The 26903-nt window shown below is 31.9% G+C and overlaps 1 protein-coding gene across 3 annotated transcripts in view; it reads right to left on the reverse strand.

The window, feature by feature from the left end:
- Positions 1-26903, reverse strand: part of LOC126735427 (alpha-actinin, sarcomeric) — a 94474-nt gene that overhangs the window by 11835 nt on the left and 55736 nt on the right. For all 3 annotated transcript variants that reach the window (XM_050439408.1, XM_050439407.1, XM_050439409.1), the window contains 6 exons: positions 20999-21091; positions 20364-20594; positions 19932-20230; positions 13379-13658; positions 13164-13292; positions 1070-1154 (listed from right to left, as the gene is read on the reverse strand). In XM_050439408.1, coding sequence (XP_050295365.1) covers positions 1070-1154; positions 13164-13292; positions 13379-13658; positions 19932-20230; positions 20364-20594; positions 20999-21091 — 1117 coding nt within the window. The remainder of the gene's footprint in view (positions 1-1069; positions 1155-13163; positions 13293-13378; positions 13659-19931; positions 20231-20363; positions 20595-20998; positions 21092-26903) is intronic.

A 26903-nucleotide genomic window follows, 5' to 3' on the forward strand; every position in this document is an offset into this window, starting at 1 on the left:
ACGGCACGATCAGGTTAATTATTGTCAAACTGAAAGCTTTGGTGGTGGCTCTATCATGTTTTGGGGAGGAATTTCTTTTGAGGGTCGCACGGAGGCTAGTACCAGTGAATGATGGAAGACTAAATGCTGACAGGTACATAACCAATATCCTAGAACCCCATGTAGTGCCCTATATGCCATATATCGGTGATAATTCTGTGCTAATGCATGATAATGCTCGTCCACACGCTGCTAGAGTTGTTCGGCAATACTTAGAAGAGGTCGAGATACCCACTCTAAATTGGCCTGCACGTAGACCGGACCTTAATCCGATAGAACGTGTCTGGGACTTAATGGCAAATTTAGCAACATCCAGCACCAGTAAGAACACTAGATGATCTTCAAAATGTTCTTTTTGACTTCTGGGCAAACGTGCCACAAGAATACCTCCAGAACCTGTTTAGAAGCCTTCGAAGACGAATGGAAGCTGTAATTAGAGCCAGGGGCGGTAACACACGCTATTAGAAATTCATTGGCTTAAATAAAGTTCATTTTTTTTGTATACATGTTTTGTACAATTTTTTTGATTTTTGTATGTTTTGGTAAATCAAAATATTTGTCCTCTGTAGATTGAACTGATTTAAAATAAATGTTGCAAAAGTCGTATTATTTGATGACTTAATTATCAAAATCAATAAAATTTTAAAAAACAGAAAAAAAAATTAAAATATTTAAGAAATAATAAGTGATGCGATAATTTTTGTGGGGTGTGTACATTAATTTTACTTAATTGGTTGCAAAAAATTATGGTCTTCACGATTTTTGGACGAACGTTTGACAAGTTTTACTATGAGATGCCGCAATTATATTCAATATGCTTTTATTAACCTGCTTTATAAGAAAATACTGTTAGGCTATTTAAAACAATCAGATCGAGATATAAAGATAAAACGGAAATTACCAAATACTTATAGATTGAAAAATATGTTTTAAAATTAGAATAAATGTAGATCAACAAAACGATACTTAGCTTTCTTTTCTAAATAAAGTATTCGTAGTTTTGAAACTAGCAATATTATATAAAGGATACTTTGTTGTTTCCTAAGTTCAGCTTGGAGAGTTGCATCTCTCTGTGGAACCAGAGTCCTCACATCTCCCCACTTCCTGGTCAAGTCCTATAAAAATATTTAATATATAAATATTTTAAATTTCACATACCTCGAGGTAAAGGGAGTATATGTACTATTTTACCTCCAAATTACCACCAAATCCTTCCTTGGTACAAGCATTAGAACAAAAAATAATTGTAAATCGCTGTTAATTTAATATATATTTTAAAGTCTATCTGAGGGATGAGATGATGTATAGAAATGAAATTTAAATAAGTTTTGTCCAACCTAAATGTTAAAAATAATCACACTATTATAGTAGTTTATTTTCCTTCAAGGAGAAGTCTAGTAGAAGACTGACTGTATGAGACAAATTTTATTCGAAGAGCTGTTCATAATAATCAAACTTAAAAATTGGTTTACCACAACCGTATATAATCATGTATTGAATTAGATTAAAATTGTCTTTTTTGAAAATTTGTATAAATAAAATACTTCTTCGTAAATTCCAAAGATACCGGTTATCCAAAAAGTTATCGCTAATTAGATAATTGATTTAAGACGAATTAAAAATTTAAGCAAATTGTTCTTGTGAATTACTGACAAAATTGTAAATCATATGTGTTTTCTGGGTAAATTGGTCAAGTGATAAAAAAAATTATTTGTTTCTTCCAACGACGTTTTGAATTAAATTTAATTCATTTTCAGGGCTGGAATTCGTAGTTTTCTCGCGGTAAAAATAGAAGAAAAAACATATTACAGGTAAATAAGAACATACATATCCCAGTATGATGGCGCTTACGTACAGGGGACGAAACCAAAGTTTACAGAATATACTATATAAAATGCCGCACTCTCAATCTGCGCGAAAGCCGGCTATACCCCTGCCCCTCGTCCCGATCGGTAAGCCCAGGGTCAAGCGTGAAAATGGTTTATGATTTTTTCCTGAAAACTTTATTAATAAGGTATCTATTTTCAACTGACCATTATAATAAATTACAAAATATGCCCAAAATAGTAATCGTCTAAGTGCAAATATCGATGCACCCTCTTATATTTCTCTAAATTTACAGCCACTGTTGAGAGAATTTGTGGATTATTACTTTGAAAAGCTTCTCCTATTTGCTCTTACATATTTTTTGGTGTGGTCGGAGGTAACTTCAAAACAGAATCTTTCAAATATCCCCATAAGAAAAAAACCGTCGCTGTCAAATCGGGGAATCTTGGAGGCCATCGATAAGACTTCCTATCCATCAGTTATGAAAATTATTATTTAAAATTTGTCCAACCCCACGGTAGAAATGTGGCGGTGGTCCATCCATTTGAAGCCACCTGATTCTTCGAAGGCGTAGATGAATATTCTTCAACAATATTGAAAAATCATTATTTAAGAATTTTCAAAAATGTTGTTGCATTTAAATTTGCATAAAAAAATTGTGGACCTATTACAAAGCCACCTTTAAGATTAGACATATTACAAGACCTATTACAAGCCATTATTCCTCCCGATTCATTAACAGACCATTTATGCTGATTATGGTTTACTCTAAATGCATGCGGGTTGGAATAGTAGTAATGATGAAAATTATGTCTGTTTGAAGAGCCATTATTGTGAAAAGTGCATTCATCGGTAAATAGAACATTATTAAAATTATTTCCCGAAAGTTCTTGGAAACGATGAATTTTATAAGGATGAAAGTGATTTTGCCTTGTAAAAACTGTAATAAAATAGTTACAACTTTTTTACGAATGAAATATAAAATTTAATAACTTGTGCTCCTCGATGCAAATATGGTAAAAAAAGAGAAAACCCATATAAAGGAGTTTATCATTGAAATTTTTTCCCAGTATTTTCACAAAACACAAAATAATTTGTAAACTTTATTGTTGTACTATTATGCTTAGGCTGAGTAAACCTTAATGAAACCTACCTTTTTATAGGATGTACAATCCAAAACTATCCAAACTGTGATATGTTTCTGCAATATGAAACACCCTGTATATCATAAAAATTATTTTAAAACATACTTCTGGAACGCCTCTGATATTAACATTTTTTTTTGTGGTTTAGCCAAAGTATGCCGTGTCGTATGTCGTGAAGAACCCTGTACATATATCGAATAATATGAATAACAAAATATTTTATTTATACCTAACTGAGGTAACTATCATAATATTAATGACTAGACATACACTTAAATATTTACAGTAATGATATAGTATTTCATCTCAGATATTTTAATAATTATTAATGCTTTTAATTTATTTTTAAATATATTTATCACCACCACAACTATACTTATACCTCAGGACTAATTTAAATTAATCAATTTACTACAAAATAATAATTATTATTTTCAAAGTACATAATTATTTCAAAATTTAAGTTCTGAGCGAAGGCTCATCGATTATTTGATTTTGGTAAAAAAAATATACTTATTGGTAGAAAATAATATACAAGAGCAATAAATTTAAATGAGTATAATATATTGCTCCGTTTTCCCCTAGCAAAGAAAAATACGATAATTTATACGATACCCTACATACCCTATACGATAATTTATGCGCTCGTAAAAAGATGATTGATGTCGGCGGCTTGTGATCTCATTTTGTCAAAGATCTCAAGTGTCGACACGGAGTAATTTAATTTAACTCAGCACTTAACTAAACTGGTATAAGATCCAGCTAGCCCATGAATGAAGAACTTCAGCAGCAGTAATGACTTTCTTCGAAGAAACTCACTTCAAATTAGATAAATTTGTAAATACTCCGTATTTATTAAATCGAAACGTTGACAAGAAACGAATAGCTTTCTTTAGCACTTTACCAATTTCCCCACAAAACACTACATCTGATTTATACAAATAATAATACAGGGTGGCCAAAGAAAGAGGTGGACAAAGAAAATTTGTCGTTGCGCCTTAAATGCCAGAATGTGGTGCCGTCTTGTAGCCTTTTGGAAATATAGTTACGATTATGCAGTACACAGGAGAGCAGCTTACTTTTACCATATGTAAATATAAGAATAATCACTCATATATAGTTATTCGTCGCATTTCCTGTTAAAGGATTTAAGAGAACTAAAAAAATGCCTGTAACGAATTTTACATCTTCATTTTAAACAAAACCGGTATAAGATTCGGATAATCCAAGAATTAAGAACACCAAATCAGGAAGCAGTAACTTTCTTAGATAAAACTCACTTGCACCTAGATGCATTTGTAAATGTACCGAACTATCGTTATTTGAGTTCCGAAAACCCTCGATTAAAACATCAAAAACGACTTCATTCTAGGAAGGCATACGGCAGTACGAAGCCTCTAATATATTTCCAAAACAATTATTAAGGACGTAAGAGAAATGTTTAAACATTTATTTCTCGCAGAGGAAATATTTCACGAACCTTTCGGAATCTTAACCTTACTCCAGCCAATTTTGTATGGGGATACTTTAAGAATAAAACATATTGAATATAATCCAGTATATACACTAACTTAAGGTCAATAAACAATGCCATATAAATCCCTAAACAACATAAAACTTTCAAAAATGAATTTTCTTATGGGCCTTCCTGTATTCTTCTACTATTCTTAACAAAATAATGTCCCTAATATATCTGATCAAATAGTATATTACAAACCAAGGCATGAAATACGGTGATTCGTAATCAAAAGTTTTAATGAGAAGTGTGAAGGGTAATTCATACAAGTATTTAATTTTCCATAATGAATGCATCAAATATTGTAGTGTATTTAATACAAATATTACTACGGTCTAACAAAAGGATAGAAATAACGGTTCGCGAAATTAGAAAAGTCGATGGCGTTTTATTTTCTGCATACGACAAAAATATTTTTTTATCCCGCCATCTTAGTTAGCCGCTGCCTAGTTACTGAGTAAGAGTATACCAATTGTTCATCACTTAAGACGTAACGGACACCAACCTTTCAATGCGCGCGTAATAAAAAAATATATTTTGATAATTACTTAGTTCGTATCCACGTTTTTCTTGTAAATTTTGCCTAGTACATTTTTCTTTTTTGTTATAATTAATGCAGCAAATGTTCAGGAAATAACTAAAATTATTATAAATAATACAGGTCGCAACAGCCGGTAGAAGAATGATTTTAAATCGGGTTGGAAAAAAACCTATTCTTGATGAATGATGGTGCAGATGCGTTATTTTACTACGATGAATGTTTTATACGAAATTTAAAAAGAAACATAATCGGTACAATAATATTGTACGCTATAGTTTTTTACGTATACAGGGCGATCCTCTGGGAACCTCTGAGATGTCATTATTTAAAATGAAATCTCCTGAATATTTCAAATGTTTAGCTAATTGATGAAAATTTTGAATACTGTTGTATGAATATCATATTTTTTTTATTTGAAATCTTTGTCGAACGAGTCCTGACGAGGAAACGTCTTAGATTTTTTATCATTTAAAAGCATTTTATTTGGCCAAAGTCTAACACCCCAGAAAAACTTTTTTTTTTAATTATTATTTTAATCGTGTCCACAGACCTAGATATCGCCAAATTTTAAAACTTAGATTTAGTTTTTCCATAATTAATTTATATTGTTCGTGGAGAGCCACCCTGTATAGCCAGTCTCTTAAAAGCTATATTAGCTTCTTTATGGTTGTGGCTTTTACCTATCTGATCAACCTTCGTTAATCCTGCCATTCAAGCAATACAATGTTTATACAGGGTGTTTCAGAACTATGGGATCAAACTTCTGGGGGTTGTTCAGTGCAACAGAAGAATCCATTTGAGTATAGGAACCCATGTCCGGAAATGCGTCACTACGCCACTACGACCCTAAGACGCGTTAAAATTTATAAAAAACATTAATTACCTAAATACGATCTGCTGCATTTATTTTTACCTTTTGTACATGATACCATAACAACAATTGTTTAAAACCAAGGCTTATCAATGTCATGTTTAAAAATTTTATAACTTACAATTTTTAAACATTTATTGCTAATGGAAAACTTTACCAATCAAGAATTGGCGGATATGCATTTGGCATACGGAGCGACAAACTGCAATGCACAAGCAGCATCGCGGTTGTATCATGAACGTTTTCCCGAACGACAGCATCCTGGATACAAAAAGTTTATTGCGGTTCATCGGCGGCTCGCTGAGACAGGCATGTTTAAGACCAAGATGCATGATACTGGTGTTGCTCGAACCGTAAGAATTTGAAGAAGAGGTGCTTCAGCGAGTTGCCGATGAACCATCATATAGCACACGTGGCGTCGCTAAGAATATGAATACGAGTAACGCTTCTGTCTGACGGGTACTACACGAGCAACAACTGCATCCTTACCACTTTCAGAAAGTTCAAGGTATGACTGCAGCCGATTATCATCCTAGAGTTCAAATTTGTCGATGGCTCCTGGATCACATCATTGCACAACTAAATTTTTTACGATATGTTTTGTGGACCGATGAAGCCTCTTTCACAAGAGACGGTATTTTTAATAGTAGGAATAGCCATGTTTGGGACGAAGAAAATCCTTATGCAATTTTTCCAAGAAAACATCAGAATCGTTGGTCTGTCAACGTATGGGCAGGAATTGTTGATGAATATTTAATTGGGCCATGCCTTGCACCGGAACGGTTAACAGGGCCTATTTATCTGCGTTTCATGGAGTTCTCCCAGAACTCCTTGAAAATGTTCCACTAAACGTTAGACAGCAAATGTGGCTTCAGCATGATGGAGCGCCGGCTCACTTTGCTGTACAAGCACGCGAGTATTTGGCTCAGCGGTTTGGGCACCGTTGGATTGCCAGAGGTGGAGCAGTTTCTTGGCCTCCTAGGTCACCCGATTTAACGTCGCTCGATTTTTTCTTGTGGGAGACATGTAAAGTCTTTAGTCTACGAAACTCCAATAGAATCAGAACTAGACGAATAACAGCAGCATTTGAAATCATTCAAAACGAGGATCAAATTTTTAGTGTAGTCCGCCCAAATCATGTGCGGCGTTTAAATCGGTGTATTGAGGTTGGAGGAAGACATTTTGAACAATTGTTGTGATGGTATCATATACAAAAGGTAAAAATAAATGCATCAGATCCTATTTAGGTAATTAATATTTTTTCTACATTTAAACGCGTCTTAGGGCCGTAGTGGCGTAGTAACACATTTCCGGACATGGGTTCCTATACTCAAGTGGATTCTGCTGTTGCACTGAACAACCCCTAGAACTTTGATCCCATAGTTCTGAAACACCCTGTATATAATAGTGGCACTATACTTAATTATTTTTTGTATGCTTGAACTTGGCCTCTGAGCCCTGTGTAAATTTAGACATAGATTATAATTGCAATATATTTTTTCTTTTTGTTAGAAGTAATTAAGATTGGACTTTACGGTGCTGGGAAAAATGGTACTGTTAATTTCTTGTACACATTCTAACAATTCTAATACTAACATCATAATCCATGATCGAACTGTATCGCTAACATACAGCACCTTTACAGTATCTCATAAATTTTAGTCACACAAAATATTGTCTTTTTTTCTTTTATTTATTTTTGTAATAATTTACATATTTTTGTAGAGCTTTGAAGAATCAATTGCGTTTTTTTAAATTTTCTAAAAAAATATTATTATTCTTATGTATTACGTATTATTTTATATTCGTTATTTTTCGGTGTTGCAGATTACTGAATATAAAGTATATATATGCTTTTAAATGTCTAAAACTAATACAAGTGTTTCGATACTCTCCTTAATATCCTCGAGGCTAAAAAAATCCATAAGAAATTTTTTATTTGACGCCTATTTTGTAAAAATGTAATTGTGTATAGAAAGATTAAAAAAAAAACTATGATTTTTTTTGTTAAAAAAGTATAGATACGATTACATAGCAAAGTTCAAAAACAATAATAAATTTTACACATAAATGTATCTTGTTAAAACCTTAAAGAATGAATGAAGCTTAAAAATGTAGTGCTCTTAACTAAATGGAGGCAGCCATTCCGATTATTAGTATGAGATTGTTAAATAGAACACCATTAAAAGAAATAAAAATAACGAGATACACACATTACCGGACGTCAGCTTCCTTCAATGTACCGTAGAGAACAAAACTAAAGGTATCATAAAGAAATCGAAGTTTTAATGCATTTTAATTTGGTAAAAAATTCTGAATATTGTGAGTATGTCTGTGTTAATAAAAAAATAGAATTAATGAATTAATAATTTATTATGAGTAAATATGAACTTACTCATAATAAATTATTTATAATATTTTTTTATATGATACTTAAGTCTTGGATATCAGTGTATTTCTTTGTACAGAAGACATTTCCAAAAATATTCTTTTTTGGAAATTAGCCTCCTCTAAAACATTATTGAAATCGAAATTATGTCCACTGCACAAAAATTAATATAATTAAGTAATAAAATAAAATTAATCAAATATGGCTTTCTACAGGACCAAAAGAATTGGCAACCTTTTCTCTAAGTTAAAAAACAGAGATAGAACGGAATTAAAGAGCGATGTCGTGTACCAAGTCTCTTGCTAAAGGTGTGAACATAGAACAATAAGAAATTGCAATATCATGAATATTGACAATGTAAAAACTGGTCTAGTCAAACACCATTTTGATAGTAAAAACAATCAGGAGGCTAATTTGCAAAAATATGTCTTACATGAAAATGTCTTATATGCAAAGAAATAAACATAATGCACATTAAATCCGTGATACGTAAGACTTAAGTAAGTATCATATAAAAACATTGTAACTAGATTTCTATAAGTATATAATAACAATTTAATTTTTTTATGAATACAGATACACTCATCCAGTATATTAACTAAATCAAGCTTTCCAAATAATTTCACCATTTTTGACTCAAGAAATTAAGGTTTTAACAAATTATATTCTTGTATAATATGTATTATTGAGATTAGTGCTATGTAATCGTACCCAACTAGTAATAATAGTCCCTGATTCTTGCTAAAAAGTATTCGCTACTAAAATATAGTTCCTGAATCCACTTTGCTACTTAAAATGTTACTTTATAGAACATAGTTACTTTAAAGTATAATTTAGAAGTCGCTGTCTGGTTCCTGCCACTAATATTTGTGGAAGATAAGCACCCATATATTAAGTGGCAACGGTTCACTTTCAAGTAGTATCTTGGAACTACCCGAATCTTTACAAATGCCACGATAAAAGACCAGAAACTTTATAGTCACTTATTATGGTAGCAGTTACTTATAAATGTTACTGTAATGCCTCGAAATGGTTTTTGTTACTTTGTGGTAGCAATTTAAATTCCAGGGTGGTTCCGGCTACGACAATTAGGATCTTTAAAAACATAGTCGTACCTATAGTTCCAAGATAGTTATTGTCACTATGGTAGGATACTAAGAAGTGGCTGCCCCATACGCCTTGCCACTAAAAAGTCGCCGGGATTAAAAATCGGTACTTTAAAGTGGCCGTTACTTAATACACCCCACTAAAAGAGCAAAATAATAGATCAGAACCACAAAAATATCAAAAGTTTCTAATAGTGTTACACTTGTTATAAAATTTTATTATTTTAGAGTACAGTAAAACGCCAAAGGTAAAAAAAAAGTTTAGACATTCCAGTACCTTTTACCAGAGAGTTAAACAAAAACGGAATGTGCCAGAAAGCGAATTTGAAGAACCCGAAAATCTATTTTTGCATGATCCTGTAATGCTGTTAGATCAACATAATCCCGTTGATGAAATTTTAGAATTTCCTTCAGGTGATTCTACCTGTGAAGATCAAATTAATTTAAAACCTGGAAGTAACATTAAATCAGAATTAATTCAATGGACTTTAAAATACTCAATTCCCCACGTAGCCTTAACGGATTTGTTAATTTTATTAAAAAATGAACTTAAGCTTGAAGAACTACCGAGAGACAGTAGAACTTTAATTAGACCACCAAACTCCTGTTCCATAGTACCAATGGGAGATGGTCATTTCTGGTATTATTGGTCAAAAAAAAACTTGTATCAGCAATCATTTTTAACCGAGTTAAATAAGGATAAAGATATTTCTTCTATTTCTCTTATTTTTAATATTGATGGACTGCCTCCGTTTAATAGTTCTCCTTTACAATTTTGGTCAATATTACTCAAAGTACATGAATACCCTAAATTAAAGCCAATGGCTATTGCTATTTATTGTGGACCAACGAAACCTCCTCTTCAAGAATATTTTAAACAATTTGTAGAAGAGCTAAATATCCTTCTAGAAAATGGACTTTATTTAAATAATAGAAAAATTAAAATATTGGTTCGATATTTTGTGTGCGATACTCCAGCTAGAAGTTTTATTAAAGGTAAGTATCACTATTATTGTAAAATGTTATATATTATTCGATAAATAAAATATTTCTTTAAAGGCACACTAGGCTTTAATTCAGCTCATGGTTGTTTAAAGTGTACAGTGATAGGAGCCTATGATAAAGGAGGAAGACATATGTATTTCCCAAATATTAAAAATCCTTATTTAAGAACAGACCAAAGTTTCCGAAATCAGTTGGATGAAGGTCATCATAAGGAAGTAACACCTCTACTGAAGCTGCCCACTAATATAGTTGAAGATATAATTATTGCTGATTCACTACATTTATTTGACTTAGGTAATATACATATAATATTTTATTTTTTCTTAAAAAATCTTTAATTCTTTTAGGTATGATGAAGAAGTGTCTTAATGGAGTTTATGGTAATTACAATTTTAAAACCAAATTCTCTGGGAGAGATATTGAATATCTCTCAGAAATGTTAATATCATGTAACATCAGAAGGCCAACTGAACTTTACAGAGCAATAAGACCACTAAAGAATTTAAAATTTTGGAAAGGATCTGAATATCGGACGTTTTTACTTTACTTGGGACCAGTACCCCTTAAAGATATTTTAGCTGGTCCAGTATATATAAATTATATTTATTTATTTTGTGCTACTACTGTTTTGAGTTGTTCAGCTTATTTAAAACACATTAATGTAGCTGAGAAATTGTTATTTCAGTTTACTACAACATTTAGTAATTTATATGGCAAGGATGCTATTGGGAGCAACGTGCACAATCTGTGCCATGTTGTGAATGACGTTAAAAAGTTTGGTTCTCTAACTGATATAAGTGCATATCCTTTTGAAATTTTTTTATTTAGTTTAAAATCATTAGTTCGTACTGGTAAAAGGCCATTAGCACAAATTGCCAAACGGCTGACAGAAATGCAAAGCTTAAAAATAGATGCTTTTCCTGGTTTAGTAACTCCTTATGCGACAAATGAAATTTTAAAGAAAAAACCAGAGTCTTTAGCACTTGCAGGATACAGGTTATACATTACAAAACCATTTATGTGTCAGAAAATATGTTATCTAATAATATTAAAAATAAATGGTTTATGACGAGTGATAATATTATTATTGAGTTAATGTATGTAATGCAAGATAAAGAATGATACTACGTTTACGGTGCTGGTATAAAAAATTATACAGATTTTTTTTATTTTGCCATTTAAATCGTCTAACATGAATATTTATGAATGTAAGCATAAAAGTAAAAACGATTTTAGTTTGCCTAAATCATACCGTTTAGATCAAATAAAATGTAAATTATTTCCAATCGAATGGAAAGATAAGCTTGTATTTTTTCCTTTGCTTCATACTTGTAGGTGGAAGAAAGTTTTTGGAAGGATGTTATAGTGGCCAAGGTATTACGCGGCGCGGCGCGTCTCCACGATATCGAGTCGAGCGCTTCTGAAAGGTGGCGTTTTGGTTGCACGGGGAACTTTATAGAAGAGTGTTACTTTATAGTCACTAAAAACCCTTGGCAATACAGTTCCAAAAGAGTTCCTGTTTCGATATAGTCACTTCTGGGTAGTTACGATTGTTACTTTATTGAATTCTATACTTTAAGGTTTCAAATGGGTAGTTTCGGCCTAATTATTCATAATTTTTACCACTTTATAGTAGCGTATAGAACTTTTTAGTAATTTTCATGGTATCGGCCATATTTTTTGAAAGCTTACGAGGTAGTCTCTAAGTTTAACTAAAAAATTTCGTAATATTATATAATTTTTTAACATAAATAAAAAGGTTAATTCAGATAGTTGGTGCGACGCTTCAAATTATTTTCATATAAACCTATAGTTTTAACCAGTAAATTCAATTGCGTCGATAAATTTACTTTCATATTCCTAAGAAAAACTCAAATCAATATTATGAAAAATCATAATATAATAAGTAAAATGGCTGTTTATGATTCGTTTGTCATCATGCCATTTTAAAACAATCTTACAATTTCATAAAGGTGGCGCTGGTGAAGACGTTCGAAAAAGCATTAGTTTGCCACGAAATTGTGACCACGCACTAACTAGGCAGCCTCGTGGCACCTACGTATCTGGGACGAAATTATCTACTTTATAGTAGCACAACAGAGTAAATGCCTTAGTGGCAAAAACTACCCAAAACACTACCCAGCTACCCAAAATCATTCCTCATTTTAGTCGCAAGGTCGTCGTCCCCTCTATAGTTTCTTTTAGAGTCGGAATATCGTTCCTGCCCACTATAAATGCTAGTTGGGTACATACTATTTTAAATGAAAATTGATTTGTCTAAAATAAAAATATTTTAAGGGAAATTATTCATAGTTTTTTAAATAGTTTTACAAACAATTACATTTTTAAGAAAATAAGCGTCAAATAAATATGTCCTTATCGATTTTTTTGCCCTGAAAAATCGGAGAGAATCAAATGTTAGCACTAGATTGCAAAATTTAAATCCAATATAACCAATTTGAGTTAAAAAAAAGCCGAGTGTTTCTACTAATTTTAATAATGTCGTATTATTCATTCTTATATTAACACTTTTAATGTATTTTAGCTGGCATATTTTGACTGTTCGAAATAGACTAAAACTTTATTGCTTTCAGTACAGGATTAAAGAAGAGTCTTGTAAAAATGTTTGTTCTTCTAAACTAAAGTAATATTTAATGAAATAAAAGTAGAGTAATGGGATGTATTATTAGACCGCACGAAGATAACTTAATCTTTTGTACTTACATGAGCGGTAAGTGTAGTGTACGGATTCTCAAGTCCACCAGGGATTTGATGTTGCTTTACAATGCTTTCAACTTCTCTTACTAATCCAACGATGCTCTGATATTCTTTGTCAGCTTCTCCCAATGTAGCCTAACAAATACGCATAATTTTTTTTTTGGATAAAACTTAATAACCAAAATTAGACTCTAAGTGACCAGAGCAATAAAACAATTTACCTTAAAGTGGGAATGGGCGTCAATTAATCCCTGTATTTCTTCAACAGTATGTACAATAAAAATGTCAACGAGATCTTCTCTTGTTCCATCGAGCCAGTTATTGAATGGAGCGGCACGTTTGGCGAATTCGAGATGCAGAATGTCGATCTTTTCCATAATTCTTTCAGCATCATCCAGCGCCTGCCTTCTTCGCTGCGTTAGTGCTCCCAATCGATCCCATTGGTCGCAGATGCGCTGGCAACGGGCATTTACAGTTACACTGTCATGATAATCGAGTGTACTGCAATAAAAATTCTTGTATTAGTTATCTTTATAAAAAATATTCGTTTAATATTTTCACGCTTGATCTACTAGATAATTGAGTTACTAGGAATACATTTATTTTGTGGGCAAATTATATGTGTATGTAATATAGTTGTATGATACTTATGATTTTTAATTCATACTGTGTTATAATTGTAATAATATTAAGGGTTATAGGTTTATAAGACGCAAATTCTTAAATTTTTCATTTAAGAATTTTGATGGAAATAAATACATGTAATAAAGAGGTTAGTAGCAATGCAAGAGATATAAATGTTCGGCAATATTTCTATATCTTGTTCCGAGATAAAGGGAAGTATAAGTCTACTTGATGTATTGGACAATGTTTTGATACGGCAAAACCACTTTGCAGATACGAAAGTGGCGGTAAAGTCGCAAACCGACTTCTGTGATCTCGAAAAGGGGGTCTCGGACAAATCGCATGGAAGCCGGTCGTTTATTTTAAAAATTATAACCTATTGTAATGTAATGCGTATAATGGTGCAAAGCTATTTAATTAACTACAAACTTAAACGCAATCAATCAATACTTGAATGAATGTACGGATAAAAATAAATGAATAAAATAGGAAATAGTACATGAATAAATCGAAATATAAGCGCGCAAATGTAGATGGAATAATGATAATTCTTGCATTTAACTTGAGATCGCGTGCTAAAATATGGGATGATCTGGTACTTCTAATACTCCTACAAGCAGTACTGGGGACAAGACGGAGAATCAAGATACTTATCTATTCGAAACGTTCGCGCCTAGGTAAGATTTTTTTAGCAGAATATTTATTGGAGCTAAGTTAAATGATGCAAACAACAGCGTGAATGTTTTGGGTATAGAGAAAAATTACTACTAGTAAGTTCAATGAGATGACATAAAAGTGATATACAGTGTGTTTCATCTTTAGTGGGACAAACTTGGAGGGGTTGTAGAGGGCCTCAAAATAAGCAAGTTTGAACCATAAACCCCTATCCGAAAATGATTAGATTCTGAGATACAGGGTGATAAAATTTTATTAAAAAAATCTAATTTTTCACGATAATTTGACATCCCTGTAGATATGTTTCTGAAAATAAGTAGGTGGTTTTTATGAATCTAGTAGTATTTTCTAATACATAATTGATTTTTTTATTTTACCAGTGGCGTTTACGCGGGCTAGAAGCAAGTTAACTCTTTTAAAAAACCCGATAAAAAAAATTCAATGGGGTCAAGTAGGGCGACCGCACTGGCCATTGAACAGAGCCGCCTGGACCAATCCACCTATTAAGAAAGCTTGCATTTAAATATTACCGCGCTTGCAAAGTAAAATAGGGTGGAGCGCTATCGTGTTGAAACCACATACGAGCTCTAATATTTACTAGCACGTCCTCCAATAGGTCCGGAAGCACAAGCTGTAGAAATTGAGCATAAATATGTCCATTTAACTGTGATGGCCGCAAATATGGCCCGATGACTTGTGCCTTTACGATTCCAGTCCAAATACTTATTGAAAACTGGTTTTGATCTCTACAAAGGGATGAGGATTATCTTTACTCCAAATATGGGTATTGTGACTGTTAAAAAAACCGTCCCGTGTAAAACAAGCTTCGTCAATAAACAAAACAAGGCAGCCAAAACCTGGTGGTTGCAGCAGGAACTGATGCAACCACCACCTAAAAAACCGGATGTAATCATCTGGAGCAGAATGTAATCATCTGGACCCATGGCTTGAACTTGGCTTTGTAAGTGTTACGTACGCATCTGTTGATCTCGGAGAGTCCGCCAAACAGTACTTGCAGCCGTTCCCATATCATATGCAATAGCACGCATACTTGTTGAAGGACTGGCCTTGACATGGTTAAAAACCGTTTCTTCAAACTCAACTGTACGAATAGCAAACGGTGGCCCTTATCCCGTCTGACGTCGGAAGCTATCAGTTTCACGAAGATTTCTATGAATCCTTGGAAAAACTACGTTCCGGATGACGACGTGCTGGAAACACGTACAGCTGCTCGGCTCTTTTAGCATTACCGCCAGCTTCTCCATAAATGAGTTGCATGTCAGCGTATTCCACATTCGAATGTACTTCCATTTTAAAACACCTATTTATTAATTATTTATCTGTTTCTTGCTAAAAATATTAACACGCAGATACCAGACAAGTAGACCAGTATACCAGACAAGTTTTTTTTTCCTTATAATAACTACCGTAATTATTATCAAACAGATGAAACTAAAAATTAAAATTCTAGCAAGAAATAAATTTCGAACAATAAATTTTATTTTTTTTTAATAAAAAAACAAAGCTAGGAGACAAAATTTACTTTAAATTAAATGAGGATTTGAAAAATATTTCTTATTTGAAGAAAAAACGTAGCGTGCCATTTTTTTTTAAATAGCTCAGTAGGTTCTAGCCCGCGTGGACGCCACTGGCAAAATAAAAAATTAAATTATGTATTAAAAAATAGTACTAGATGCATAGAAACCACCTACTAATCTTCAGAATAATATCTACAGGGATGTCATCGTGTATAATAAGATTTAGGAAAGATTTAAAGTTAGGAAGATTTAAGAAAAATAAGATTTTTTCTTAAAATTTGATTACCCTGAATCTCAAAATCTAATGATTTTCGGGTAAGAATTTATTATGCAAAATTTTCTTATTTTGAAGTTCTCTACAACTCCTGTAAGTTTGTCCTACTAATTATGACACACGCTGTATACAGGGTTTTACAAAATTTTAATACCAACGTTTTAATTACCGCGCTGTTTTAACAAATGTTCAAAAATACCGCCATTAACCTCTAAATATATTCTACTTCGTCTGCGATGGGATGGTCGATCCTTGTTGGCTTTCCTAAGTGATCCATGTCTGTCTTGGACAAACACTCCCGCATTTCTAATGCGTCGAATGAGTGCCTGTCGAGTGTCGACTTTCACCTTGTAGATCTCATTTTTAAACCAGCCTAACAACCATTAGTCCAGTGGCGTGAGGTCTGGAGATTCTGGAGGCCAACTAATAGGACTACCCCGACCAATTCATAGTCCTGAAAACTCTTCGTCCAAATATTGCTTGACCTGACGATCAAAATCGAGCAATATTATATCGGGAGCTCCATCGTGCTGATAAAACACTTGCTTTCTGATGTTTAGAGAAACTTCCTCTAATAATGCTTTAAACTTATTTCGCAAAAAAAAAAGGATTAATCTCCTGTGAGACGATTTTCTGAAATGTGCGGGCCAATCAAATAACTAATGACCACACGTTTACCGAAAACTTGTGCTTAAAATAGTTTCGATTTTCGTCTGTCCATGAGAGTTGTGAGTATTATTATTACCATCACGGGTGAATGCTGCTTCATCGGAAAAAAAGCACGCGCGATACAACAGTACGATTATCATTTATCCAACCACAAAATTTCATACGCCTAATATAATGTTCCTGTTGCAGGTGCTATACACGTTTTTTTCTGTCAATCAGCATATTGGAATTCACTATAGTAGCATTAGATTCAGGGCCATGGAAAAATAATAGTTATTGACAATTACATTATTCTACTGCGGAATAATATGGGTTTATTAAACATATAGTAGGTTTTGTTAATAAGGTGAAGGTAAAAAAAGGTCTTATTTCTCCAGAAAATTCCTAATTTTTATTTTGTGACGACCGGTTAAATAAAACTGACTATGATGACAAAATTGCTCAATTTATTCAACAAAATAATATTAAAAAACAGATTGCAAGACTTCCAGCATTTATTTAAAAAAATAAATGACACCTTAAAAAGGTGCTCACACTTAATTGAACCTTCAATTCGTTACATACTTTCAGCATCAGCAACACTAGCATTCCCAAACTCTATGGACTCCTTAATGTTTATTAATCCCGTTAATCGTTCGTCAAGTTCGTTAATCCCGCTTCAATGCCCATAAGACCTGTAGTAGCATTCACCAATTCCCCAACATATAAATTAGCTAAGTGGCTTAATAAACGATTGATAAACAGCATAGATTGCAATTTTCGTCACACGATTAAAAGTAACATACAGTTGGTAGAGGGAATTAAAGACATAGGGATTCCAACAAATGTTTTTTTCATTTCTCTAGATGTAAAAAACCTTTTCACCAATATCCCCATACGAGAAGTGGTTAATATTATTAAAAATAAATTGGTTAGTTCTAGGCTTACTGATATTGAAGTTCAGGAGAGTTTAGATCTGTTAGAAGTATGCCTTAAACAAAATTTCTTGAATTTCAACCATGACACATACATTCAGGAAGATGGCCTTGCAATGGGCTCTCCCCTCTCTTCTCTATAAGCTGACACTTTTATGGACTACTTTGAATCTAATAATTCAAATTTATTGTATTATTATAGATACGTAGATGATTTTATTTTACTGTGGAATGGTAGCAATCAATTTTTAAATGATTTCGTGTCTTTTATTAATAATATCATATCCATCCTAAAATACAATTTACACTAGAAACAGAAACTAATAAAACAATAACCTTCTTAGACTTATGTGTTAAAAACATAAATAATAGGAACGTATTTCAAATTTATACGAAACCTAGCCACACTGGTACAATTATCCATACTGAGTCATTCCACCCATTTTCACATAGGGTAGCCGCCTTAAGTAGCTGAATGAATAGAGCTTTAGAGATTCCGATGTCGGCTGAATGTAGAGAGAGGGAGTTAGTTGTCTATTATTAGACAAATAGCCGCTACACATAACTTCAACCCTAAATTGGTGAATAAAATTAAAAATAAAATTCTATTGCGTAATGCATCCAGAAACGCCTATATTCCTAATAGTCAAATGGTTTTAGACAACCAACCCAAAACAAAATATTTTTCACTAATATATAACGGGGCTGTTTCATATAAAATACAGAGGGTTTTTGCCTCTGTTAATGTTGATATTGCTTTAAGAACTAAACATACCTTAGGTGGGCTTTTGGTTATTAATAAGGATCGGACAGATATTTTACTGTAAAGGCATTTATAAACTTCATTGTGAGTGTGGTTGTTTTTATGTGGGTCGAACAAAGCGTAGCTTTAAGATCAGGTTTAGTGAACATGATAGATGCATTAGGCAAAATAATCTGAGTCGTTATTTGCAAAACACGTTATGGAAACGTGTTCGATGTGAACGTGACGACACCGTTCAAACATACAACAAAACCATGTAATTTTACACAGAGTACAAACCACGACGACCTAAGTAACCTAGAGCCTTTAGAAACACAAAGATTTTTTAACAGGGCAAAAGAAAAATCACTCAACATCCAGATTGATTTCCCTGGAAATAATCTGATTAAAATATTAATTAACTAATAATTGTCTAAAGTTCTTTTAACCCCCCTCCCCCTAATTTTTGCCTTGTTATGTTAAAATCTTCTTACTTAAAATTCGACAAACTTAAAAATTGTGTCAAATTTGTCCTTTTTTTCCTATCTTTCTAACTGCTAGAGCCACCCGTTTTTTATTTATTGTAACAACAATCTGCAACTTAGATTACATTCGAGTACCGCTTCCTGGTGTTTTTGATACACAACTGGAATTTAACTGATTTTTGTAGAGATAAGTTTTCTTTGTATAATTTTTATTTTAGTTTTATAAGTTTTACCTCCACTAATTCCTTTTAAAGAGATATGACAATTATCATTATTTCATTTATTTTTTCATTAAGTTTTAACTGTGTTGTCCGTTGTATGTTTTTTAAAGAAACCTTTTAAAAGTGTACTTGTATTTTAAAATTTTATAATTTTTTAGGAAATGTACGTTTGTCGTCTTTTAGCCATAGTATATTTGACAATTTTAACTAATGTAAGTAACTTAGTTCTTTTATAATAATAAGTGAGCGTGCTTATTAGGACCTAATCAATTTACTCCAACCCTCCCCTTTTTTGATATTTAGTCCTCGACCTGATGATGCGATAAGTTTTGTAATCGCGAAAACGGTTGCCACAAAATAAAAATTAGGAATTTTCTGGAGAAATAAGACCTTTTTTAACTTCACCTTATTTAAAAATATACTACTTTAAAACCAATTACACTTTTCTGTATCCCAAATTTTATCCCCTGATGATGGACTGTGTTCGAAACATGTAAGGAATTTCAAATAACTGAATGCTTAATAAATAAGTGGAGGGAGACTGCAGGATTTTCATTTTACCCCTTTTAAGAAGTGTAAACATACAGTAATAGTTCTAATAAGTTACTTTAGTTCTAATAGTTTACTCTTACTTTAACTCTTGAGCAATAGCAGCAATTTGTTCGACGCGATCCTGGTGTGCGGCAAGATCACTTTCAAAAGCCTCGTGTTTTTTCTTAAGCGCTTTCAGTTCGTTAAGCCTGCAGTTACGGAAGTCCTGGCTCTGCAACATTTCTTCTTTACCTCTGGTCCATTCTTCGTGTGCGTCAGCCTTACGTCTGAACTTTTCAGCCAAGTGTTCCAAACGCTCCAGTCTCATCATTTCTGACAACAGCCAGTCTTCGAACGCTTTTTCTGCTCCCTCCAGACCTTTCCATGCGTTTGCAATATCCTAAAATATATTTGAATTTATAAATTTTTTTCATTGATATAATTTTTATGAACGCAGTTTTTGACCACTGTCATCAAAAGTCACTATCAAAACTACATTTTTAGGTTTATATTTTATGGACATTGATACTTACAGAAACCATTTTTCCCTCCGTGGGCATGTAGGCGGGCCTATTGGATAACCTTAATTTAGTTTGAAGAGTATTAAAATTGGTCTCGAGTTTCGCTTTCTGTTCAACACGAGGTGGCTTGTGTTTACGCCTATAAGTTCGATATTCTTCTAACTTCTTCTGAACACCTGCCAATGAATTGTCAGTTTGCCTTGAATTTAACCAAGGCATGGTACGCCTGATCCATTCGAGCAACTATAATGGGATAACATTAATATCTCTGGGGCTACTTATTTTATCTCATAATATTTAAAATATAGTAATTTAATGAAATATTCGAATTAAAAAATAGTAAAATGCATTTCGACATTAATAAAACTGTTTTATAGTATTATATCTCTACACCTCGATATAAAGTTAATTTAATTATTAAGTATAGTAGTAAATTACAATGTATCTCGCACTAAGCGGCATCTAAAGACGATTTCATCATTTTCAAACTGCTTGGCTTAAGTTCAAGTACAGTTATATAATAATATTAGGCATTTGAAAATAAAACTTAAGAAGTAAAACTAGATTTATTCAACCTAAATAATTACCTAAGCACCTGTTATTTATTTATAGCCTCCTAAGCTATCATATTTTACAATTTTACTTACATCACTTGCCAGCCGTTCATATTCTTCCATAAGTCTCTCATTTTCTTGGTTGACTTTAAGTACCTTGCAAATCCTGTTGGCAGCCGTCTCGGCCTAAAATATGGTAAGAGCTTATTTTTCGGTTCCAAAAGAGCAGAAAAACTTCAAGTAGTTAAGAAAGAACTCAAAGCAAAGCATCGTTAATTTTTGAGAATGCATATACGACAGTAATTGTATTATATTTAATCATATTAGGTTTCTCCCTCTCTTATTTAAAATTATTTTAAATAATACAACTATTGAAAAATAATATGCATATTTAAAAAAATCAACAAAATGAATTATGAAATAACAGAAAAGCTTTAATGAGAAATAATATTCAATAGAAGTATTACTTAAATTTCAAAATTTATACATATTATACTATATAAAATTTGAAATATTGGAAGTAAAAGATAAATTGTTATATTTATAAACTTTCATATTATCTTGCTTGTAGAATACACATTTATAAGACTTTTTTAATGGAAGGAAACAGCTTAAGAGGATAACATACAGGGTGATTGATGGTTGATGGTACCTTAGACGTTTACGGAGAACGGAATTTTTTTTTTTTTAATTTGGCAACATGGGTTTTAGCTGATGATCTAACGATTAAAAATATTTTTAGCGATGCAGCGTTGCCGCTTATACCAAAAAGTAGTAGCAACTTTGTTATTTTAAATGGAATACCCTGTATATTTTTTTATTTTCCGATCCGCTATCACTTTATGATTGGTTTTGTATAAGGTATTCTTATACCTATCTTTAGTGGTTTTCGAGAAATTAATTCTTTTCTTTATTTTTTGACCAAAACATAGCTCCAAATAAATTTGTATTACTACGGCACTGGACCGCGCAGAACCTTGAAATTATAAACGTAATTTATGGAAGTATTGTACATTATTTTTCACTATGAAAATTTGTTCTACGTTATACAGGGTTGCTCAAAATTAGTGATTTTACCGCTAGATACAAAAATGGTAAAAAGTGCATTTTTTTAAATGGAACACCCTGTATATTATAACATATTCTAAAAGGAAATTAAAATCCCTGTCTAAAGAGGTATTATGTTCCTATATCGAAGTAGTTCGGTTTCGGAAATAAAAGCAATTTTCTGTAAAAATCGGAATAGTTTGACATATTTGCTTTAGTTGGCCATGAAAGGTCATGATGAAACAATGCTATGCTATTGATGTTTGACAGTGACATTTAGTTGATTAATAGTAAATACGCTTGGGTGTTTTTTAAAAATAGTGACCTAAAAATTCATTAAAATGGAAAGAAATAGTTATTCAAATAAAGTTTTCATGAATCTATTTATTATTCAAGGACAGTGCCGTAGTAATACAAATTGATTTGGAGCTATGTTTTGGTCAAAAAATAAAGAAAATAATTTCTCGAAAACCACTAAAGATAGGTATAGGAACACCTTATACAGAACCAATCATAAAGTGATAGCGGATCGGAAAATAAAAAAATATACAGGGTATTCCATTTAAAATAACAAAGTTGCTACTACTTTTTGGTATAAGCGGCAACGCTGTATCGCTAAAAATATTTTTAATCGTTAGATCATCAGCTAAAACCCATGTTGCCAAATTTTCAAAAAAAAATATTTTCCGTTCTCCGTAAACGTCCAAGGTACCATCAACCATCAATCACCCTGTATATAAACGTTTAAGAAAGGTATTATAAAAAAGAAGTGGTAAGAAATTCGAACATTTTATTATTTTTTTGACGAATTGTGTGAATGGCTAACATGAAATTTTCTATATACACTAAAATTGTAATAATTCTTGGCAAACATTTTTTTAAAGCAAATCACGCAGGAGAGAAGCTTTTCTTATTTCACTTAAGTTTAAAAAACACAAAAAAGGCAATTATCTTTTTTAAAATGGTCTGTTTGTAGAGGTGGTCATTTCTGAAGTACCATGTATTTAAGAACTTTTAAAGAGAAGTTTTTACAATCGTTATTCTTCCAATCGAAATATACAGAGTTTCGTATGGAAAGAACACACCAATCGTAAATAGAGTTTAGCTAAGTTTCTTAATTTTTTTACTTTCGTCCCTCCTAAGTCATAACTAAGGAACTATACCTTTAATTTTATTTGGCGTGCAATTTTACATTATCTATATATGTACATAATAAAGAAGTCACTATTAATAACTGTTTGCACTCTCAAGACCTTCCTATACAAATCGTAAAAATTGCATAAATGTTGATGAAAAAACATCATATTCTATTCACAGTATGATCGTTTCATTATGAAATACTCTATATATCTAATTAAAAATTAAACCAACTTGAAAAGTAATTAAAAGTCCCCAATGGATTTAATTTTTATTTAATGTTACCCGGAGGGTTGTCCAGACTACGAAGCCACATACGACGTACAAATATGGGGTGTTGAAAATTACTTTAGGGGGAAAAGGGGATAAGCGTGCATTACGCCTGAAAGGATAGCCTTTTAAAATAAAATCAGGCTTAAATTGTCCAAACCTATATTAGAGAGAAATTAGTATTTTAAAATTTTGCTTTTGACAGCGAATTTCTGAAATCCGTAACATTTAAAATTTGAAAACACTGTTTAAACTCTCATAGAATAACGTAACATCTGTTCAATTTAGTTTTTGACAAATTAATAATTTGACAAGTTCAATATTAAAATTCTTTAAATTGAGATGTAAAGCCAACCGTTATAACTTTCATGAGCTTGTCAGCTCTTTGGTAACTTTGGCTTATGTCTACAAAAATCTATTACAAACCCCTTTCCAATTAATAGCATTTTGTTAATTATGCTATGCTAATGCTAATTAATTGTAAATTTCCATCTGCTTTAATGATATATTTTAGGTGTATTAACAAAATTACCGTTCAAAAGCAGAATTTTGAAAAGTGATCATTGTAACTTTTACTAGTATATTTCTAGTTTTTTAATGTGTAAGGATATAAAAATGAATATAGCTAAATATAAAAATAAATATTCTGCAATAGTTTAGTACCAAACAAATTGAAGAAAATAATTGGGATGGATAGGTAAAAGGCATGTTTAAACACACAACAGAATATATTATCGAAAGCCCGTTTAGTCTGAGACTATCAAGAAATAGCAAAAAAAGGCAGTATTATAAGATTTATCGTCTTTCGGATTTTAAGACTACAGAAAATGATTTAATTGACTTTCCTGGCACAATTTCTCCCATTTAAGTTTTTTCCTACGTAATTTCACACATGAAAATTATAATAAAAAAATATTTTTACATTTTTCTTTGCCCTATAGTTTATTTATTCTTTTTTATTTTGATTATTGCATTTTGTTTATGGAATATTACTAGATGGAATATCGAGCGGTCTATTATGATACATTATAAAGAAATACAGGAGCCGCAATTCAACAATAAAGCAGATTTTATTAATTCTCTTTAATTTTATAGGCGATGCTTTTTTATTATAATATAAAAAGTTAAAAATCATAGGAGTAAATGGAAAATTTCGGAAAACATAACATTTCTCTTGCTGTAACGTTCAATAGTACTTGAACTAAGATAAAAAAAAAACAATTTTTAGATTGAGGTACACCTATTGATTATGGAAACCTGCTACAAGTGATTAATTATAATTGCATAACTTATTCTCTTAATATTTAAATCGCGACAAACTAAACTAAGTGACATTTTGTAATCAATTAATGTCGTTTGTCGTTTATTACAAGTAAAATAGAGTCATAAGGTAATAGCTATTAGTAATATCAATTTTTAAGGAGGGTACAATATACATTAATGACAATAAAATGTATTCCTACACAGCAAGATAATAATATAATAATATTAATAGCCCAAAACTGCATAGACACGTTTTAAAAATTATATTAATTTAATGCTAAGGATTTTTATGTGTTGTGTATGTTGTTATGTGCCATGTATTATCTATTTGCTTTATTGTTTTTATCTATTATGCTAAATATATCGGTAAACATAAAACCCACGAACAAGGTGGGGTACAGGAAAAGGTAGGTAACTGTAATTATTGGGTATCAGTTATTTCAATGCATTAGCCACATAAGACCCAATACCCTTTTGCATATCTGCTCATACTCTGGTAATTATATTGGGAAGTTTATTAGTACAAACAAAATTAACTTTATCGAAAGCAAAACCGGCGATTTCTACTCAAAAATATACAGTAGAGCCCATAAATATAGCAACTTTTAAACATATTAAATAATTTATCAGCAATCATTTTAATCAGATTAACACCGTAATATTATATTATTTATGGAACATTGTTATTTATGGTAAGAAAAAAAGAAAATTATTATGAAATAACAAAAAAGTTCATAAAGAAAAAAAAAATTTATTCCAATATTTGGCTGGACAAAAATATAGCAACTTAAATTTTTCCAGTCTTTTTTAAACAAAATAAACCCTAAGTAATTTAAAACTAATACTTGGTGTACTACCCTTCTGGCTAATAACTTCCGCACAACTTCGTGGCAAAGAGTCAATTAATTTTTGAATATAAGCCATATCTATATTTTCCCAAGCATTTTGAAGTTGAGAAAAGTTGGTTGAGGTTGGAGTAGGTTTTATGCCTTATTTTACGATCCATATAATCCTAGAGGCTCTCGATGGGATTTAAATCTGGCGACTGCGAAGGCCACGGCAAAACATTGATTTTATTATCCTTTATCCTTGATAAATTGGATTTATATTTTGGGTCGTTATCTTGTTGAAAAACATTTCTTAAAGGCATTAATTACTTCATCGAGATATAGGACCAATTTGTCATTTGTCTTACGGTACATAAACCGGTCCATATCACCTACCATCCGATGGAGAGGTTCCACACCACAAGCTGAAAAACGTCCCCATACCATTATGGAACCTCCACCATGTTTTATAGTAGGTAGTAATGAATTTTTTGTTCAGCCTTGACCCTACAGGACGTCGAACATAAGAAAGCCCATCGCTTCGAAATAAATTAAACTTTGATTCTTTTTCAGTAGAAGCGGTTTTATCCTGCTGGTCTTCGGCCAAATAGACCAAAATCCACTCTTCTCCTTATACTTCTTGAACTTATTATAGCAAAACTCATTTCTTCCAGGTTAGCTTGAATTTGCGCCGATGATACAAAAAAGGATTTTTTTTTGACTGTATAATGTATCAGTGTTTGTTGTTGTCTGCCTTATACGTCCCGGATTTTTCCTAGCTTCCACTTCTCCTGTCAATGTAAATTTTTTGATAATGCAGGAAACCATTGATTTATTTAGACCCAAACTGTTTGCAATAACCATTTGCTTATCTCCTTCTTCCTAATGTCGAATGATAATTTTTCTCACAGCCAATGAAATAGTATTACTACGACCCATTATTAAAAAATAAGTAGACAATTTAAACTGCATGATGGGCAAGGATGAAAATGATTAAGTTTAAACAAGTTGCTATAAATATGCCCAGCCTAAAATAGATACATGTATGCATATTTTTAAGTAAAAAATATTGGTATGTGGTATTCCGTTTAAAGCATTAACTTAATATAGCACATATTATTATAAACTAATAACTAGTTGAAGTGATATAGCATAAGATTTTTTAAATTTTCAAAAGTTGTTATAATTATGGCCACTACAGTAAAAACAGTTAAAACCACAACAATCGTTTATATATCCAAAGCTAAAGCAGCTGCCATAAAATTAGTGGAACAAAATGCAAATGCCCTCTCTGGCAAGTGTTCAAAATTTCGGGATATCCATTGACTTTCATAATTTCTACTTGCTAATTTTTTTACTAGTCCAGGTAGAGAAATATAATTAACAAGAAGCCTGGCTACCAATCCAGTTAAAAAAATAGGTTTAGTGTTTCCGAGAATTTAATTTTAACACTG

This window comes from Anthonomus grandis, chromosome 4 (assembly GCF_022605725.1).
Source record: "Anthonomus grandis grandis chromosome 4, icAntGran1.3, whole genome shotgun sequence".
Taxonomy (NCBI): domain Eukaryota; kingdom Metazoa; phylum Arthropoda; class Insecta; order Coleoptera; family Curculionidae; genus Anthonomus; species Anthonomus grandis.